Below are 21,442 nucleotides of genomic sequence, written 5' to 3' on the forward strand. Positions count from 1 at the left end.
ATGGTACAGCAAAGGTGGGCCGCGGCAGCGCCAGCAGGCTCTCAGGGTCTCTTCAGGTTACAGGCAATGAGTTCTTCTGGTGTCGGCCGTGACAGCGTCAGCAGGGCTTCCAGTCCAGGATACAACTGGCGTCCTAATCCAGGGCTGGCCCAGATATAGGACTGGAGTCCTTTGATGTCCGGACCCTCGCGCCTGGGGATCAGAGGGGCCGGGATGGTGGTGTCCAGACACCCAGCAGGGGGGTGGAGCCAGCGCCCAGGGAGGCCGGAGGGTGATCGAAACCAGGCGTCCGGGGACGGCTGGAGGGCCATCGAAACTCCCTTTTCTCCGGGATCTGTCGAGTGGCCACTCGACCACCTGGGTGGATCTTGGTGCCTCGATGTCTGGGATTCGCTGGGGCCTGGGCCGGGGCCGAGGCCACGTGGTCGTGACGTGGTGGGCCCAAGATGGAGTCGGGCGCGGCCTCGTGCTTAGGTCGTGAGGGGCCCATGATGGAGCCAGGCCGGTAGTGGGGGTCCGGGATGGTGACCGGACCAACAATGTTGGGACGTGCAGTGTCGGGCAAAAGGGCTGCCCGATGCTGGGTGGAGGGCTGATGTCATCCTGGGCCCGCCATGCTGGTGGGGTAGGACCACGCCATGAGGCCGGGTCCAACAGACCCACTCCCATCCCTTAGGCAGGGATACAGTACCTGAAAAGAGAAAATTTGAAAACCTTAAAAGTAATACAGTGCTGAGGGTGAGTGACCCCAACAAAGCCATGTACATAAAACATGTTGTAATAAAACACAAAGATTTGCACAGTAAAGTCAATATTACTAGAATGACACTGGTGTGCCCGTCACCGCAATAATGAGGGACAGGCATTCCAAGAAAACCAAAAACACTTCGAAAGAAAAACATGGCAGATGACACTTGCAAAAGAGAAGCACCAAGATGCAGAGAAGATGACCACCTAAGATGCTTGTAGCGACATTTGAACACGAAACTCCAGTGTCCTCTGAGTGTTAAAAACCATTAAAGACAGCTAGTGTGTTAAATAAAAATTGTTGTTGCGATATAAGTACCTGTGTCTTCACGCTGATCACCATTAACTACCATGGCACAAATAAAAAGCCATAAAGTGAAGGCGTTCTCCGCCCCTCTGCATTCCCGGTCAGCTTCAACATTGGAGAAACCTTATTTAAAACGTGGTTGGCAAAGTACTGGAAGAACTGCAGATCACAGTGCACACATACCATGTTGAAAATCCAGAGCCTCCAACTTAAAGATGGTGGCATGCTGAGCACGCCAGCACAGCGTGGCTCACAGCTTGTGCACAAAGATGCAGTGAAGTGATCCCTGACCGTCAAAGAGATAACAATGGCAGGACCGTATACAGACGTAGAGGAGGTAAGAGTGCGTATAGTCAGCCCCACGCGCCTCAGTCACAATACGACGGTTGAACTGCAAAAAGTCAAAGGGCTTCCCCAGAGCAAATTAATTAAAATGTATACTCACAAAAAGTCCCGCAATAGCCAATTTAGATGAGTAGGCATTGCATAGACACCTGTAAAGATTTGATTAATATACTCCCGGCAACATGAAGTTGTAGGCTTCCTTCAGATCCGACAGCGACTGATGCACTGCCAGAAGCATTTTCCAATGTCTATGAAAACGTCCATGTGTACGGCATAAGAAAATCCATAATGCACATTGTAATGACCTCAGAATTTTCCTTGGGCAGAAGTAGCACACGACACAAAGCTGTGCAGAGTAGCACTCCTCGGCTGACACGGAGGCATAATGAGTAGGAAACACCCTTCAACACCCACTCAAAGGAAAGTCTTGAACTTGAACGCAGACGTAGATGATAAACTTCTAGAAATACCATCTCATTTAAAACAGAAGAACTTCACATGCACTGGAGGCAGCAACATAGGCAGCAACAGGTTGCCTTGCTTCTTAAGGAACTGTAGATGTTTGATGTAACGAAAAAAATGTACAACAAGATGTAGGCTGCCTTAATAACACATATACAGGAGATGAAAGAAGAAGCATCAGAGCATTGCACGCCTGGGCCGGGGCTGTCTGGTGTAGTGACACTGGTGGGGCTGCGAGGCGTGCTTGACAGGTTTCTTTTCCTTGAGTTACTTGATTCTTGTTTCAAATTCTTTACTTCTTAGGCCCTTCAGCTTTAGCTTAACTCCTCTTAGTTGGCACGTTGAGTGTAGGTAAATCCCATCAAGATCGTCGCCAAAATGTAGTGGGCTGGCCCCACGTGTACAGGAGACATAGTAGACGTAGCCAAGTTGAGTTTCTAATAGTTTATTAAGTTCATATGTAGAAGTTACAGCAAGCCCCACCAAGAGCAGCCTCCTAGCTGCTCAGGCCATCTTCCAACTGACAACACTCACACATCAGGCACCCAAGCATTCCACTCATGTCACTCACGCCAACATTCTACATGGAACACTCACACTGGCTGAGCAGCTAGGGACAAGGTGAAAGAGAACATTAGAGCATAACATGAGAATACTACACAGTAATTTTCAGAAGAGCTTGTTGTTTTTTATTGAATTCAAGTGATTTGAAGCCTGAACCTTGTCATTTACGTGTTTTTTTAGGTCTCGCCTGTCGATGCGCATGCGCATCGAGCAAGCGAGACTATAGGGGCTCATCCAGACTTTATCTAACTTGCAAGGAATCGTGGCGATTCCTTGCAGTGCCCGTGACTTTTAAGCTCAATGCGCATGTGCATTGAGCTTAAAAGCGCGTGCACAGCCGCCCGCATTCCTCCGACACCTTTGAAGTGAAGCTTAGCTTCACTTCAAAGGCCCGGTTCTTCACACCCACATGCCGCTCTGCCCTGCTCCGCCCCCTCCCCTGAGTCATCCTGCCTGCCCCTTCCCGCAGTGTCGCCTTTCTCCTCCCCCCTCCCCTCTCTTCCCTCCGTCTTGTTAAGCCTGCCCAGCCTGTGCCGTCTCTCCCTACCCCTTAACCCTTCATCCTGCCCCCACCTCCTTCTGTCTCCCAGTCCCTACCCACCCTGATGCTATTTAAACTCGCTCTGTCGCCCTCGTGTCTGGTTTACTTTTTTTGTCGTTTAAAATGGTATCTGTTTAGCCATCTGTTGTAGCGCTATTAGAAACACCCAGATACCTCTACTCATTTCCATCAGCAACACAAATCTGTCAAGGAAGCATGTGCACGACCCCGGGAGAAAAATGAACAGATTATGTGCGTGGTTCCTGCCTTCATTTCTTGCAGCAAAATACCGTCATACAATTGAGCATTGCGGGCTGAGGTGCGCGGTCATGGTCTGAATTATTTTGTGAATTATCCGCCCCAATTTGATACCAGGCATGCAAGTGATTAATCGCAAAGGACACATCGGCAAGATTCATATAGCGCTCCCTTCCCAACTGCGGGGCGGCGAAGGCACTCTCGGACTGCTTGCACACTACATTTGGCCGAGTGTGCAGTTATCACAAAAAGGACTGGCTCTTTTATCTAACTTTTGTGTTATTGTTGAGCAAATGTACTCATTTTCAAAGCAACTTCTTAGGGTTAGAATGCGCAACTGGATTTAGGCGTAACATTTTAAGAAAGTCGAAGGTTACCGGCATTAAACACCTTGTTTTTTAGGAGCATGGTTTAAATGCCTTTTGAACTATGAGGTGCTGCACTACCCGTCTCCGAAGGTACTTGTGAGGGTGGAGGCCTCGCTGTCTCAGGGTCTGCGCCGAGTGAGCTACCAACACCTCTGGGCGCTGTGACACTGAGTGAGAGAGTTAAATAATATCCCCCTTTATAGACCCCGCTCACACATTCTAACACAGCTCGTGAATTGCAAGGCTTGTAAGTTCCGGTAATGTTGCCAATACATGCTCACAACTCACGGGCTCTTCTCAGACCAGTGCTTGTTTAAACGTGTAAAGAAAGAAAAAAAGCAGTTTTGTGTTCAGAAAAAACAATATGTTTTACGCTATAAGCTTTAAACAATTTAAATAAACAAATTTGCGTACGTTCATTTTGTAACTGGGCTAAGCTATCCATTTAGTTCAGACAAAAAACACAGACCGAAAGCCTGCAAGTGTGTGAAACATCACATGTTTTCACCAGTTGGAAACGAAACAAGAACAGGATACTTTAGTGCTTTAAGCTGCGTCGTAAAGATTGTAATCTGTTGCCTGGCAGCATCTGTGAGATGCAAATCAACTAACAGCAGGAAGCTAAGCTCCGGAAAAAAAAATGGAAGTCACTGCTGAAGTAAGGGGTAAATACACAACTCCCCCTTCGCATACGTTTAAATGCACGGAAAATGCTATTACTTTGTAGTCGTCAAGATAAATACAAATTTCATGTTTGCCTATATTTTACAAAGAGAACGGACCCAGGAAACTCCGTCAAAAGCCGTAAAATACATCACCAAAAAAAGATGTACATTAAAACATTAGCTTTACTTAAAATACTGTTGGCCAGGCCCCTTACCCCTATGCGTCTTAGTGGCACTGCGCCTGCTGCACCACTAATGCATACATGTAAATCGTCAGTGTGAACTATGCTCATGCTGTTAATAGGATCTCAGCTAATATTACAAGGAACAATTTAATAACCGCCCCAGCAATGGATGAGTGACTGAGGGAATTCAAGAATAAATCAGTGGTTTGATGCATAAGTGCCAAAAGGAGTGACAGAGTGCATGTATGCGGAGTACAACAGTGACTGAAGAGGCATTTTAAGATACGAGCCAGACTTTTGTAATTTGCAATGCTTGCTGTTCTTTGTATACTGCAAAGCATTATGCCACCTAGGTTTGTGACAGTAGTGTAGAAGAGCCCAGAGAAAGTCTGACAATTGCCATGTTGGTGCTTATCCATTGTAAATGCAGATTTACAGAGGTATGGTGCGGAGTGTGTGAGCGGCCTAGCAGACATGACACGGAGTGGTCAAGAATAAACAAGCACTGGCGTTGCCAATAGGTCTCGCAGTAGGAAAGTTGGAGCTTTTGTAAATGACAAAGCCCTTTATGTTTTTAAAATGAAAACAAAAATAAAAGGCATGGTTATTTGCAATTGTAATAGCTCCAACTTTCCTACTGCGAGACCTATTGGCAACGCCAGTGCTTGTTTCCATGATTATCTGGGTGATAGAGAATGGAAGGGCAAATCTACAACAATTTCAAGAATACATCAAGGATTTCAAGTTTATGGACTCAATGTCCACCTTAGCTAGCAATTTCAGCAAGCATTGCTGTTTTGCTTGTAACTGACCATTATATCCAAGTTTAGCCTTGCACAGGAATTCAAGATTGAAATTCATATTGATGTGTTTATGAAAAGAAACCCAGTTCAACTATAACAATGACTGTGCTTAGTTATGCGCTGTCTACCGAGTTCAAAGCTGCCGCCCCTTTGCACTTCCCAAGTTATGTTATGTTACACAGATTTGTAGGGCTCACTATCACCCAGGAGGGTATCCAGGTGCTGAGCAGCTGTGAGTCTATCCAATCCTAGCACATAGTTGGACTACCCAAAAAGCCAGGTCTTCAGCTTCTTGGGGAATTCAAGAATTGAGGAGGAGTCTGTTCTGTGTAGGAGCTGGCTGTTCGATGCCTTAGGAGTGATGTAGGAAAATGCTCAACCGCAGTCTCTGGCTTTCCATATTCGTGTAATGTGTGCAAGTAGGAGTCTGGACTAGTGGAATTGTCTGGAAGGTTTGTGTAAGCAGTTGCGGTTGTTAAGGTATGTTGGGCCAGTTTTATGTAGTGCCTTAAACAGTGAGTGGGGATTTTGAATTGCACTAGTTAGTGTATGGGGAGCCAGTAAAACTCCTTCAGGTGTGGTGTGATGTGAGTGGCGCGTGGGACGTTGAGAGCGATTCTGGCCACAGTGTACTCGATGGTCTGCCAACTTCTGATGAGTTTTAGGTTGATCTCGGCACCAAAAGTGGTCCCTTAGTCCAGCTTGCTTGTGACAAGGGTTGCATGACATTTTTCTGGCAGCTGATTGAGACATGTGAAATTCTTCCTCCGCATCTTCAGTGTATGGAAGCATGAGGTGGTGATGGCGTAGGCGGTCATGTGGAGTTTATTGGTGATAAATATCCGGAGGTTTTTGACATGGGTGTTGGTCGTGGGTGTCGGTCCTAGCTCTGTTGGCTACCTGGAGGGGTCCAACGAAGTGATCTTCCCAAATATCATTATTTTGGTCATGTCGGTTTTCAGACAGTTGGTCTTCATTTAGTGAGTGATTTCAGTCATGTAGGCATTGAGCTTGAACAACGTACTTGGCGTCTTGTCCACGAGAGAGTGAATGAGTTGCGTATCTTCGGCGTAGAAGAGGATGTTGCTAGTGGACAATGGATGATGCTGACTAGAAGGATTGTGTATGCGTTGAAGAGGATCGAGCTCAGGGAGCATCCCAGATCAGTTTGCGGGCGTCCAAAGCGTACAATGCCAGGTTGACTGACTAGATCCTTCCACTCAGGAAGGAGCAGGTCCAAGCGTGTACTTGCATTCTGATATTGTGTAGGCATTAGATGAGGATGGGGTGGGAGACGGTGTCGAGCGCTGCATAGAGGTCCAGAAGGATGAGGACTGGTGTGTCTCCTCCATCCAGAGTCATTCAGATGTCATCCATGACAGCGAAGAGGGCAGTTTCCATGCTGTGGCTGGGTCTGAACCCACAATGAGAGCTTTGGAGGAGTTGGTGATCGTTGAGGTATTTACTGAGGCGTCCATTGATTGTTTTCTCTAACACTTTGGCTGGGAATGGTAGCAGGGAGATTGGTTTGTAGTTAGTGTGTGCTGAATGGTCCGCTGAGGTTTTCTCCTGCAATAGGAGGACAGTGGGGTGTTCCAAGCACTTGGGAAGGTCAGGTAAGAGGTGGAGGCATTAAGAATGGGTATGATCATGGTGTGGATAGGTTGCAGTCCTCTAGAATAGTCGTGGTGGGGGCAGGATTCCACTGGGGCCCCCGATGGATGGGCTAAATGGTGGCTGTGGTTTCTTCTGGGGTGATGACGGGCTATGTGGTTAGCATTTGTTCTTTTGATAAGATCGGGAGACGTTTGGCGAGGTCTGTCGAGCCTGGTTTTGGGTTGAAGTTGCTGTAAGTGCCGTAGAAATGTTGCTGAAGAAATGAAAGTGAATGTTGTAGATGCCCTGCCAGGGGGTGATCAAGTTCGTGGCAGCCTCAGGTGTGGTGGAATCCTTCACACTGGCAAAGATTTTTAGTTCACTTGGTGCTGACATTGTTATGGTCTGTCAGATTGACGCATTTGGTGATCCGGGTCATTTGGATGTAGCGTTTCAGGGTGGATTTGAACATGCTTCTGTCTGCATTGTCATGGCGCAGTCTCCATTTGTGCTCCAGTTGTTTTCTGGGGTATTTAATCGGTCTGAGTTATTTTTTGTACCAGCTGGCCTGAGCTCTAGATCTTGTTGTATTGCTGTGTTTGAGAGGAGCCAGGGAGTCAGCGCAAGAGGTGATCCAGTTGTTGAAATTCTTGATGGCTTTGGGGGAGCTGTTTAGGTGTTCAGGTTGGTGGGTGTGTGAGAGCTGTGTTCCAGTCCTTGTCAGTGATGTTGGTCCCGTTTTGGCAGACTGGGCTAGGGCTGGTGGTGTGTGTTGGACCAGGACAGGGATTTTGAACTTGATGAGGGTGTGGTCTGTCCAGAAGACTGGTGTGGGCTTGTTATTTGGATGTTGTCAAAGGTGGTGAAAATAGGGTCTAGGGGGTGTCCGACGATGTGGATAGGTCCCTTTCCTTGTTGGGTGAGGCCAAGGCTTCCGGCATCTTCAGTGAGTGCTTTTGAATTAGTAATTGGAGTGCTCTTCCAGGTGGAAGTTCAGGTCTCGGAGTGGGATGTAATGGCTAGCATTGATGGCGAGTGGTGAGACGGATTCCCTGATGGTATTGGTGAGGTTGTGCGTCGTCATAGTAGTCGGTAGATGAGAGTGCTGCTTAAGGTGAAGTTAGCTGTGATGTAAAGCTTGAACAAAAGGTATTCCATGTTGGAGCATGACATGTTGGTGGAAGTGGTGCAATTTAGGTGTTTTTGTGGATGGTGGTGATTCCGCCTCTGGGCTTGTGAATTCTGTCTTGCATGACTATCTTGTAGCAGAGGAGGTAGTTGTGGAATGTCAGGTGCCGATGCAGCTCAGGTTTTCGTGAGAAAATGTATGTGTTGGGTGTTGTCGTGCAGCGGGTCCCAGAGCTCTGTGGCGTGTTTGGTGAGTGAGTGGATGTTAAGGAGAATGCAAGTAAGTTCATGGTGTTGTGTTGGTGATTGCAGGACAGTGTGGGAAAGTGGGTTTGTTTGGTGCTGTCAATGTGGCGAAAGCTGGGTGTGAATAAATGCATGAAAACTTACAGGAAGAGCAGTAGAATGCCCTTTCAGTATTACTAGGCAGTATTGTGTGGAGCGGCTACTTAGGTTGAGGGTGCAGAAGGTCGCAGCGGGGTAGCAGCAGTTGAGGAGAGAACCATGGTTCCTGGTACTGGGCACTGTACAGCTTCGGACATGCATTGACGCGCCTTTGGCGCAACAGCAGCGCACCAGCTCCACCATCCGCACTTCATAGCTATGCTGCGGCTGCCAATAAGTAGGTCCTGGGAAGGGGGCAGAGTGATGTCACTTCCTGTAGCGATGGATGATGGGAAATCCAGTAATGTCACTTTTTGTGCAGATAAATGATGGAAAAAAGTATTTGCATGCTATTCCTTTTGCCCAGCATGTTTGAAACCTAATCAAGGTTGGTACAGCAGACATAACTGATGAACACAGGCTAAGGAGAACTCTAGTGTATTAAAGTGAAACATCCCACCTCATTATAGGCAATTAGTAAGTGCTGATGGTGAAAGTTAATGAATGTAAGTTCTCTGTTTTCTCTTTGCTGTAAAATTAAAGTCCCTTGTACCTTTTCGCTGAAAACGTAAAATCCCTTTTCTAGCACTCGGTAAAGGTGAATCAAATACTTTAATTTCATTGCAGATATTGTTAACTGAAGAATTAGTGGAGAAAATGCTTGAAGATTTAGACGATTTGACTTCTCCGGAGGAGGTGAGAATCTTGTTTTCTTTGTAACATAGTTCTAACATGCAAATATGAAAATTTGCAAAATATGTGGGAAATGAATGTGGCTTTTATGCTGTAACATCAAGCCTTCGATATACCTTTTAGATCAAAATGACATAGATAGACTTTAGTAATTAATTTGTGTTGAAGCCCCTTACACCATGACGTGCTGAGAAATTCTTAGTAATTTTCTGATTTGCAACATTGTATAGTTCTTCTTTTAAATATAGTAGCGTGCTGATTTAATTTGTTGAATACAATAATAATCCTCATCAGTTTGTTAAACCATAGCCATGCAAACGCAGAAACATTAAATCTACTCAATAGTTGTACATAATCTAAAAATCTCTGAAGTTGTATCAGATCTCAGATTTAGTATGATGAGCTATAAATGTGTTAATTGAATTGCATACCTTTAATAAAAGGTCTATTCATACAAGAAATGCAAATAAATATAATATATTGAGCCCACAATGCACCTAACATGCAGAGAATCAATGATCCGCTCTTGAGCTGTCAAACGTTGGATTTCTCCTATCCACGTAAAGAAATAATGATAACCAGAAGAAGGAACATTTTTCTTTTTCCTCTAAGGTTCATGCTCTTCACAAAAATGTTCTACTGAATCTTCTGAGACCTTGCTGAATATATCATAATAAGTGCTTCCTAAATTACCCCAACTCCTTAGACTGCCGTAACCGCTTGTTTTAAAAGAGCAGAGACCCCTTCTCTGTATAATTTCCCATATCAAATGACAACTAAATCCAGCCTTTTGCTACTCTCAATGGTCGGTTTATTACTCCAAAAATATTTTTCTTTTCTATACACAATTATATGCATGTCAAGTAATCCTCACACCCTGAAGACAGTTATCCAAAGTTCTTACATAATATGTAATGTTTTTTATTTTAAAATATACACAAATCGGTGTAATAGACTTTAAATGTACCATCAGCAAGTTGTGGTCAAAATGATCTGTTTACATTGGTAGCTAATAATAATTAAAAACATTTATAATATACAACAATGCAGATGATTAAAGAACAGAAGGTGTGGTGCAGTAGCTGCTGAGTTGTGCTTTTGTTGTCCTTTTGCTCCCTTGTGTGACCATATTCAGTTCCCAGAAGATAGAATTTGCTTAAACTGTGGAGCACAGGAACACCACAAATGTAACACTGAAGCAGCTGTGACTTTCCTTCTATAATTTACTTAAAATGACAGTTATGTAAAATAATATTTTACTCTTTGATATTTACCACTATAAACAAATTATTTGGAGGACAACTTGATAATGGCTCACTTGTATTTAATTACATTGGTTTATGTACATTTTCATTTTGACACATTGCAATGTGTATACAAAGTTTATATAAATTGGGGGGTGGGGTGCATGAGAGAGGCTAGCTGAGACTGATTCACCTTCGTTCACGATCCTCTGTGTGCAGTTTTGTGACATGTACTTTGCAAGATGAAGTAGTGAGGAAGGTGGGGTGTGTATAGACTGGAAAGGGCTGTTGTTACAGCTGTGGCTGAAGGAGACTTTTGCCAACTTTGGCTCTCTTAATTTGGCGGTGCAGGCTGCGGAGGCCTGACAGCGATAGGTACTGTTAACAAGCTTGCGGGCTGCTTTATTTTGAGACCTGGTCTGCACTAGCTGGCCCCTCCAAATGAGGCTTTCCTGAAAACCATCACCTCCTGTTCAGCAGAAGAGGCTAGGTCCAGATTGCTGCCTACGACTTGACTGGAGTAGCATAGCATGTGTTGACCTTACTGAATTTGGGATAGGGCGTGGAACGGTCTCCACAGCCCGAGTGACCGGAGGCCTTAAATGCTATTTATGTCGCATTTTGTTCGCACTGCACTTAACTTAATGCAGCAGTGGAATCTTGAAGGCTTTGTGACATTTTCTCTACCTGGCCACCTGTGCCACTGCGCTCTTTGAGCTGCCCACTGGGTCTGCTAAGCTTTTGTTTTGCCCTAGTGGTCCATTAAAGTTGTGTAAGTAAAGCTCTGGTGTGTGTGTAAAAACACTGAATGTAATTCCACCCAGTGCCCATATCTATTTGAACCACAGATTCACCGAGCCATTACACTTTAAAGTGTTCTGTGGAAATGTTTGTAGGCTAGACCTGCTGTCACCATAACACATGGTGCTAAATGATGGTGCTATCTTCTGATGGCTATGTAATTGGGCCCTTTGGCTGATGTGACAATGTGTAGGGACTGTAGGGGAGTGGGGAGGGGGGGGGTGTTGCCTGCTTATGCAGTTGTGCTGTAGAGTCCCAGGTATATTTGGTACGGGCCTGGAGCTGCCAGATATAGCAGGCATTTTCTGTTACTGTACATTTTAACAAACTGTGAAAGAAAATGGAGAAAAGTGACCATAAATGAGAGAAATTGTCCTTCGACCCTCAGGGACTCACATGGGCTTTGGACCATGATCAGATGGCTCAGCGAGATAATGCCATATTGCAAATGGATCCCTTTACAGAATCCTACGTGAAATCTCTGCTCTTGGAAACAAAACGGACCCTTTTCGCTGGTGGTAGTAAAAATAATTCTTTGATGTTGTGAATGGATCTAATGAAGTCTTGTAATACATGGGACCCATATAAATATTGCAGAGTGACTGAAATGGGACATGGAAGATGATGCTGCAACTAACAATAAAAAAACGTAAAATAGAAACGTTTCTGGAACTCTGCATGTCTAAGAACGAGGACCTGGAAGATAGTTGTGGAATACAGAAACTACATTCACCAGTTGCATGAACTTTCTGACCATGTTTGATAAGGCTAATTTCTAACCCATGGTCATTATTAAGAGTGCACATCCTGCCGTGATGCCAAGGCCTGGCCCAATTGCTGTGGCAATACACATAATCTCACTGAGCGCCATTCTTAGATTTTCATGTGAGAATAGAGAGCATATCTGCTTTGGTGCCGAAGTCTCTCTCTACCCAGGCAATAAGTCCGAGAATAAGAACAACATTCATGAATATCAAGAAAGCGCTCCAGCAGATGGATGTTTCTTATGCAGTGCTCTACCAGGCCCATATGAAAGTCAAATTCCAGAGGGAAACACATACCTCTAATACTCCTCAGTATATGTGTTGTCATTGTGGGAGAATGAATAACTGAGACATAGTGGCAGTGACTGTGAGTCATCTGATGATTGAATGCCACTTTTTTTTATTAATAGGGATATGAAAGAATAGTGTCACAAATACAGGATTATCTTATGTTCGTTTTCACCAACAACATCAATACATAGTTGCTAATGGATACTTATAACAGCAGATTCCTCACTTTTAGAATATCCCCAGGTGCAAGACTGGGTCTAGGAGATTTAAACAGCATTGCCCTAACATGCTGGAAGGTAGTTCCGTACATGTCCGTGTTTGCTTCATTCTGCCCTTGAAGTGACCATGGAGCTGCATGTAAGCGCCACCCTTGAGCAATGACTTCACATCTTGCGTTTCTGCATTTTTCCAATATGCAAGGGAATTATGTTCAGTCCTAAAACTACAGGGTTTAAACCTTGTAGGAACACTCGCAAAAAAATGTTTGAGACCACTATGAGGTGTGCCTCTGGTGTTTGGGTTTGTATTTGGTTTAAGACTGTAAGTCCTGCAAGTTAGAAGTGTGCCTTTATGAATCTGAAGGAGATCTGGGAATGTGAAGTGAAGCTGTACGTTGCCGAACACCGAAAGAACTCTCGCAACTCCCACTCAAAATCGAGAGCCCTGAACCGATCCCGCTCTTTGGCCTGTTCACCTACAGGTCCTAATTGCAGACGATGTGTTCTGGTAATTCAAAGCAGCAGCGTAAGAAGGCCAAGCAGGATTTATCCCAGTCCTGCTAATCTCAGCAAGAGAAATCCCTAGGATGTCAGGGTGCCATTTTGGTCAGTTCTGGTTCCTCGCCCTAGAGTTGATTCCATAACTGATCCCAATGCACTCTGAGCTACCAGGCGCATCAGAGACTTTGCAAGAGGTTGAGGCCTTTAGAAAGTCCATATTGTACACTTCGGGCACTACTCTGGCTTCCTCTGAAGCACCTTCATGCATCAATAATAATAATAATAATAATAATCCCCATTTGTAAAGCGCGAACAATCACCCGTAAGGGTCTCTAGGCACTGGGGGCCGTCGGGAAGATTAAGCAAGCTATTGCCCAGAGTCACATGGTGTTGGGCTAATCTGCTGCCGGCGCCGGGGATCGAACCGTGATCACCAGATTCCGGAGTCAATAACCCCACCCGCGGCGCCACACCTCTTCCACATCAAGGATCTGCTGAGGCCTCCAGTCGCCATTTGTGCCTCCTGAAGCTATCTTTGGTTCCTCTCTAATGCCGCAGCCAACTTCCAGCCTCAAAATGAACACCGATTCCTTTGATGTAGACATTGGTATGGACAGCACCAGTACTGGAGGAAAACCCTGTCCCTATCGGACTCTGACCCATATTCATCTTGACCTGACCGAGGTCCCGTCCAAACCCATACTGATGCATCCAGTTCAAGTCAGACTCAGACATAACCATGCCTTTACTTTGGAGCTGCACTCCAGCACTTCATCACATTTTTAAATCTGCCATTGCCAAGTGTTCAACAGCTTTTGTAGATGATAGGGATTATTTTCCCACACTCTGAGGATGACAATCTGTACATGAAACCCCAAAGAGAGCAGTAATAGCCTCACGGGACCACGCACACAATCATCGCTAATCTATCAACACAATTGGCGCTTTACCTCACAAGGTCCTACTGCCGATGAACACTGCCAATTTTTGTCTTTGAAGAGATACGGCTATTTACGATATGAACGTTTAAAAGAACCAACATTGTGGATAATTTGGCTTGTAAACCTCTATACGTCAGAAAACATGTTCTTTGAATGAAGGTGATTATGATAGGTTTACAAATATATTTATCCCTAATGAATCCTCCTTTTAGGGACCAAACGTGTTAGCTAGGCTGGAAACAGATGTGTGAAGAATAAAAGAAATCTTGGGGACTCAACATTATGGCTATTGTGCATTAATGGACTGAGTGAAAAACTATGCATCTTGACAGACAGGTTTGCGCTATTTTGATAAAAATGACAATGAACTACTAATTTCCATGTGATATTTTGCAGCGCTCCCTATGTTGGTTAGAACAATCTGTACATGGGCTGGCAGTAGGCCAGTGGATTGGACACTACCCCAGACACTGGGCTTGTGGTCTTCCCCCTGAGCCATCAGCGGAGGAGAGTGCCTCGTTTGCTGTGGTGATAACATGGGTAGCGGGGGTATCAGTTTTATCGCTGCTAACTAAGGAAGCTAATACTAATGCGTTAGCAGATGTTTACCAACTTGGACCACTTACTCTGAGAATTTACTACAATTCAATAAACAATTAATGGGCGCCTGTTCTAAGCCCTGGTGAAAAGGCAGGTTGCCAGGGGTCATAGGCCAGTGCCTGACAACCCTGACTTCTCAATGCAGCAACCGACACCAGAAAGTCTGGCGGTCAGGGCTCCACTAGCAAGATGTACCACAATTAATTTCCGAGGACGCTCCCCCCCTCCCCTCCCTCCCATAACCTCGCCTCCCTCCCGTAACCCCCCCCCCCCCACCCCCCACACACACACCTACTGCTGCAAATCTCCCCAAGTCCGAGAGTCAAAACAAATTTAGGATTTTGGGGACCAGCTGTGTTTAGTGGCCAGCCTAGCCCTTTACTGAGTCAGTGCCAGCTGTTTGCATTATAGATATATAGAGCTCCATGCTTTATGAGACATGTTTAGAAAGGACACTACATTCAGCTTAGGCAGAGCAGCTGCAGTAGTGTGGTTCTTTGGTATCATGCATGGATGAGATCTACGGATTTCGCTGGGATTGCAAGTCTCACTACTGGATGTGTCTCAACAAATTGCACCTGTTTGCCAAAAATTCTGATTCCAAATTGAAACGCTTCAAAGACAGCCAGATCATGGAGTTTTACAAAGGCCTTTCTACCCCTGCAAGGTAGTACCCTCAACAGTTTGGCCCCCTTCAAGGTTGCCGAGAGGTTTAGCATATCGGCAATGCCAAAGTCTTTGGTGTGCATCAGTGGCACGTAACCTCCCCGTGGGAGGCAGGATCTGCCATTTATTCCAAGAGTGTCAAAACATTTCATTGACTGGGGTGTACTTCAGATTCTTTAACAAGGCTGTGCACTGCCATTCCTTTTCGACCTGCCACATCAAGGCGTCATTCAGTGGAGCTCCTGTCCATCTTGCTTCAAGAGGTGCATGCTCTTTTGGCTAAAGGGTGCAATGTGTGTTTCAGACCCTGAAATGGGGACTGGCTTCTATTCCCTCAAGCTGAAAAAGCAATGATTCCTGCGTCCTATTTTAGATCTTTGCCCTCTGAATGCCTTTTTGCAAAAGGGCAAATTTAAGATGCTCACGTTGGCCCAGGTTCGGTCTGCATTTGATCCAGGCGCCAGGATGGTGGCTTTTGAACTGTAGGGCGCCTACTTTCGGGTGCCCATTCTGCAGTCCCACAGGCCTTAATTGCGGTTCAAGATAGTCCAAGAATATTTTCTATTTGCAGTGGTCTCCTTCGGCCACACCAGTAAAGGTTCACGAAGGCAATAGCGGAGATTGCAGCACACAATGGGAGGGTGGAGTTATTTGTCCCCTACCTCGAGGACTGGCTATTGAAGTCTGATCCACCACAGTCAGCTGTGGCCCACAACCAGGTAACAGCTAACCTCCTGTTGAGGTTTACTACTAACATGCAGAAGTCATGCCTGACTCCTTCGCAAAGACTCCCTTTCATCAGAGCCATTCTGAATGCGGTGGTGTTTTGGGCCTTTCTTCCACCCTTGGTCCTGGGTCTCAATGAGTGTCTCTGAGGCTTCTAGGCATTGTGAATCCTGCTTTGGCACCGTGAATCTTGTCTGGATTCACATGCTGTGCATTACTTACTGCGTGCCTGCCATTTTCAGATACTTTTTTGTGCCGTTGGTTCTGGAAGCATCACTGAACCTCTGCAGTCATTGAAAGAAAGAAGAGGGAAAGAAAACTGAGCATCGTTGAGAAATATATAAAAAAAATCAGAAAAGATCTTTGCTATAAGAGAATGAAATTTCCTGCTTGCCTAGAGACCATAACTCCTATACCTGTAAGGACTGCACAGAGTTCAAACCAAAGAAGCAGAAGGCACGAGAAAAGTAAAGGCACGCACACTATGCTATGCAGGGACAGAAGAAAACAACATCACCGAGAGACATCAGACCATCAAACGAGGAGGAGGATAATGCAGACGAAGTAGAAGGCTCAGACATCAAGAGAGAGAGCATTGACGTCGAGCAAGAACACGAGAAACACACTCAGGTAATGCTGGAAACGTTGTGAGCTATTGAACCAGATGATTTGGACTCTAGACCACAAAAGACTGCCTTGGCCCTGAAAGTTTTGCCTACTGAAGGCAAGGTGAGACAAAAGGAGCCACTTGGGCCCCATACAAAGGATACTGCATGAGTCTAGGTCTTGAAAAAGACACGAATGTCAAAAGACGATCCGAGTTGAGGGGAAACCAGGAAGTCTGCAACCCAGCCAACAGCAGCCTAAACTTCGATACCGTAGAAAAGATCGATAACTGCACTCGCTGCCTGAGAATGCACTCTCAAAATTGAGCACAATAAAATGGCAACGTAAGGCCAAAGGGCCGCAATCTTCCAAAAGAAGAAAGCTTCGCCAACTCCCTTCGAGCATTTTAAATACCGTTAAAACCTTTGGTGAAAAGTGCACAGGAGGAGAAAAACTCTCAATGGAACCAACAAGGACGCCAGAGCATCATGAAGAGGAGGAACAATAACTCTTCTATGAAGAGGAGGGTCCAGAGCGTGTTTCAAGATGTTAAAGGGTCCGAAAGCTTCGAGGAACAATGGCAAGATCTCGATGCATATTCATCCGAGGAAAGCGTGGACACCCTAAATTACATCGCCATGTATAACCAACTGGTGAAAAATGCGGCATAGCAACGTGAAGTCCTTTTGGATTAGGAGAATTCACAGATTTGATTTCTACTGGAAACACTACTACCCTTACAGAGTAAGATCCAATTTCTGCCCACGCTCCCAAGCATCTGGGATCAGGGAAGAGAGGCGTACAAGGAACCTGCAACCTGCATGTCACCGACCCCCCACCACAGGGTCAAAAAGAAATGCAAACATTCTTCAAAAGAACCTGCTTACGTTCTTGGCAATGCAGTGGTGGACTCCATCATTGTGGCCACTGCCAGTAAAAGAGTCAATGTACAAGCCACCTCCATCCCACCACTGGAAAAGGAAAATAAATAGATAGAAATGGTGGGGGAAAAGTTTGAGAGGGGAACTGCAAAACAGTGGCGTATCGCACACTCAAACACCCTGCTCAACCGGTATGCCCATCAGCACTGGAAGTAAATGGCTGAATTGATGAAGCAAACACAATGAGATGATGGACGGAGCGCTGAAACATTTCAAAGACTCACCCCCAGTCACAGATATGGGTTCAATCCATCGTCGTTCTTTAGCTCACTTTGCCAACCCAGTTCAGACCCAGTCATATGCACATCAGTCTCGACACTGTGTCTCATGGGAACAGTCTAGCCCGGTCTTCCCTGGACTGGAAACGAGCTTTCTGGGACCAGTTTCAGCCAGGCTAGCCTGAATCCAGTGACAAAGTAAGCATATGGGACCAGTCCTTTGGAACTCCCTTCCCTCAGCTCTACGAAAGGAGGAAAACTTTGCCAGTTTTAAGAAAAGCGTTAAAACCTGGCTTTTCAATAAATAATTGTGGTCTTTGACCGTGTTGCTTTCTGTGTTGTCGGTCTCTCAGTCCTGGCGCCGGGAAACCCTTTGTGGGTATCTGCGCGCATTATAAATGCAAAAAAATTAAAATAAAATAAAAATAAATAAAGCTCCACACCCAAGTGCAGAGATAACATAAGAACAGTGTTTGACATTCCACAGACTGGGATTCACAACAAACATGGAGAAGTCTTCACCCACACCAGAACAGAAGATCTTGGGAGCGAATATAAACACAGTACAAGCAAAGGCGTTTTCATGCGAGAAGAGAGTCCTGGCTTTAATACAAGAGGCTCTGTTACCAGAAGGGACAATCTCTGACAGTGAGGACTGTGGGGAAATTATTAGGAATGATGCCTTATTGCATACCATTAATACTGCATGATAGGCTACACATGAAACCAATCCAAGAATTGGGTGCAAAGGTCACAGGCTACAGGGAGCTGGGAAGATCTAGTGGTTGTCATACATGGAGTACAAGAGAAAATGATGCGATGGAGCAGAACAAATGTAACAGTAGGAAGACCCTTTATGCCATCAGCTTCAACAGTGACCATCACCACGGATGTCTCTCTTATAGGATGTGGAGCTCATATAGGGAAGCTCAACATCAGAGGTGTATGGAAACCACAGGAAGCAGTACAACACACATCTACTTGAGCGAAGGGCAGTGTTCCAAGCCTTATAACTAAAGCTCCTAGTTTTATGATATATATATATATTTTTTTCTTTTTTTTACATTTGTCTGTATTTACCCATATTTATTTTGTGGTTATTTTATCTGTATTTATCCACATTTATTTTTGCCGCAAGCAAAAAAAAGACGCTGAAGCTAGTATTTTCTCACATTTATTTAAATTGGCATGCACACTTACACTCTGTTGTTTAGGTTGTTATAGCTGTTTAGGTTTTGACTAGCGATGCATGCGTACAAAGTACGCATGCGCTAGCAAAATCTAATGATATCCTCTAATCCTCTATGTGGGGTCGGGTATCCCGCCCCCTCCTCCCATTGGCTAGCTCCATAAATGGAGGCTAGCCATTGGGAGCCGGATCTGTCCGTCAAAGGCCGGACCAGATTCGGGGGCGTTCCCGAGAATTTTTCCCTTTCTGCTCACGTCATGTAGACGTGTTCACTCGGTGGGCGGGGCGTTTTTTTGGGCTCGTCGAGGTTTGTTTAGGCCGGCCGAGGAAGTCCAGGTGAGTCTTCCCTTTCCTGTCCCCCCTCCCGCTGTTGGTTCGTTTCCCGCCCCCCGTCAGTGTGTGGCCGTTCCCGCCCCCCTCCCGCTCTCCCGTGGCCGTTCCCGCCCCCCTCCCGCTCTCCCGTCAGTGTGTGGCCGTTCCCGCTCTCCCGTGGCCGTTCCCGCCCCCCTCCCGCTCTCCCGTCAGTGTGTGGTCGTTCCCGCTCTCCCGTGGCCGTTCCCGCCCCCCTCCCGCTCTCCCGTCAGTGTGTGGCCGTTCCCGCTCTCCCGTGGCCGTTCCCGCCCCCCTCCCGCTCTCCCGTCAGTGTGTGGCCGTTCCCGCCCCCCTCCCGCTCTCCCGTGGCCGTTCCCGCCCCCCTCCCGCTCTCCCGTCAGTGTGTGGCCGTTTTTTGACTCCCAAACATTTTTATATCTTTATATTCGAAAAATACTGGTTGGCTCATTGCAAAATGATAGTAATTTTGCTTTCCTTACATGCAGCTCCTAATTTAGAAACTGGGCTTGCATGTAAGAAGGACTGGTTGACAGGGCATGGATTGTGCAGCTCTGCCATAATTGCCTGATTTTGTTGGTTTTCTGGTATCTGGTGCTTCTGCTTCTTTATTATTCGGATTCTGTGGGTGGGCGGGCGCTGAGGGCCTGCGCTTCAGGTGGATCGTGTATTGTGCTATTGCATCTCCTGCTTCTCGTACACTGGCGTGGGCGTCCACTAAAAAGGGAACCTCCTTGTCACTAATCCTGAGCTGAGCAAACATCCTCTCACCGGGTAATTTATGAAAAGAATCACTTAAAAACACCCAAGACGCACGAAGAGGGAAAGGCCTTGAAGAAAGCAAGAGTGGTGGGTGGATTTTCAAAAGTCGAGCTGACTTGAGGACCGGGGGCGGTGCCCTGCCCGAGGGGCAAGCTGTTGGCACATGCCTTCCTCTGATGCCGCCGCATACACTTCTGGTGCCCTGGGGAAGGCGACACTTAATGTACAAGTCCCAAGGGCTGATGCTGGACCTGGAGACACAAGTAAAGATGTATCCGTCCAGCCGCACTCCCATCTCAGCTGAAGGATGCGGGCTGCCTGTGTCTCTGCTCTGCCTCCCCATCCGGCCCATCACAAGCCCGTGGTCGGACATCCGAGATCAGTGTCAGCATTTTTAGTTTGGGTTTTCTTTTTCATTATTAATCCTCGGGTTTCACGGCGCTTTATTTACCAACATACCATTATCTACCGCGATGAGGCACTGCCAGGCGGACTCCCTCCCAAAAAAGCCCAAACAGCAAATAAAAGCTCGGGAGTGGGCGTCTTCGGGCCTGCCACATATGGCCAGGAAGACATGATGCCAAGTCCACCACCTGTTCAGGTGGCGCATGCTAGTGCCAGCTTGGCACGTGCATGGGATGCTGCGGAGCAGAGCCTTGTCTGGTGGAAGTCCAGGAAACATGAGACACTGAATCCACAGCCACAAGCACTAACACGGTGTGACCTGCGGCACCTAAGTGGCCCCTAGCACCCAAGCAGGTGCATTGAGTGCCCCAAGCATTGCAACATTTAAGTGAAAGCAGTCAACTGTGGCACAACAGACACCACCCTACCTGGCAAGTAAGATACAGCGCTCCCGGCGGGGTCACGCAAGACGCGTAGCAGGAGCAGATTAAGGCTGTAACCCAAGAGGTGCAAGAGGAACACGAGGCATCACGTCTCCTGCTGTTATGCCCCAGATGCTGGTAATGCCAGCCCACCCCAGGTCCGCCAAGCTCCATTCCGCCTCTGCTTCAGGAAGAGCTCAGGTCTCTCCTACTCGCCTAACATCTGGTCATAACCTCTTGGACACCCTCCTCGGTAGTAACTTTGGCACCGCCTCCTCTCCACTTAACACATTAGCATCGCCCTACCTTCCTTCTGTCCGTTCAGTAACCTCGTCTGCAGCCAGAGGGCCAGCGCCCCGCCCTCTGTGGTGCTCTGACCCTGCCTTTAACCACTCCCTACCCGAGCGGGATGCCCGTTCCTTGAAGAATCCTCCTTCCTGCACAGCATTGCATTAGATCTAGGTTCGAACTTTATAAATCCCATTCATTTAGAAGTGAGTACAACGAGTGCCCGTCAACACCTAAGCGAGTACTATTAGTGACTATCAGCACCTAAACAAGTGTAATGAGTCACTTCCAGCACATATGAGGGCGAAAAGCGCACCCCAAACGGTACCCAAGCAGGAGTAATGAACGATCTCACTAGTGCCTAAGGTAATGCAATGCGTGACGCCCAGTACCTAAGCAGTTTTCATGAGTGACCTCCAGCACCGAAGCAAGTGTAATGAGCGGCCCTACCTGCACTTAACTCGGTGTGTGACACCAGCAGCT

General features: G+C 46.5%; 1 protein-coding gene across 5 annotated transcripts in view; it reads left to right on the forward strand.

Annotated features, from left to right (window-relative positions):
- SUFU (SUFU negative regulator of hedgehog signaling) overlaps window positions 1-21,442 on the forward strand; it is a 507,756-nt gene that overhangs the window by 434,919 nt on the left and 51,395 nt on the right. For all 5 annotated transcript variants that reach the window (XM_078643658.1, XM_078643659.1, XM_078643660.1 and 2 more), the window contains one exon: window positions 8,981-9,049. In XM_078643658.1, the coding sequence (XP_078499784.1) occupies window positions 8,981-9,049 (69 nt within the window). The remainder of the gene's footprint in view (window positions 1-8,980; window positions 9,050-21,442) is intronic.

This window comes from Lissotriton helveticus, chromosome 5_1, assembly GCF_964261635.1.
Source record: "Lissotriton helveticus chromosome 5_1, aLisHel1.1, whole genome shotgun sequence".
NCBI lineage: Eukaryota > Metazoa > Chordata > Amphibia > Caudata > Salamandridae > Lissotriton > Lissotriton helveticus.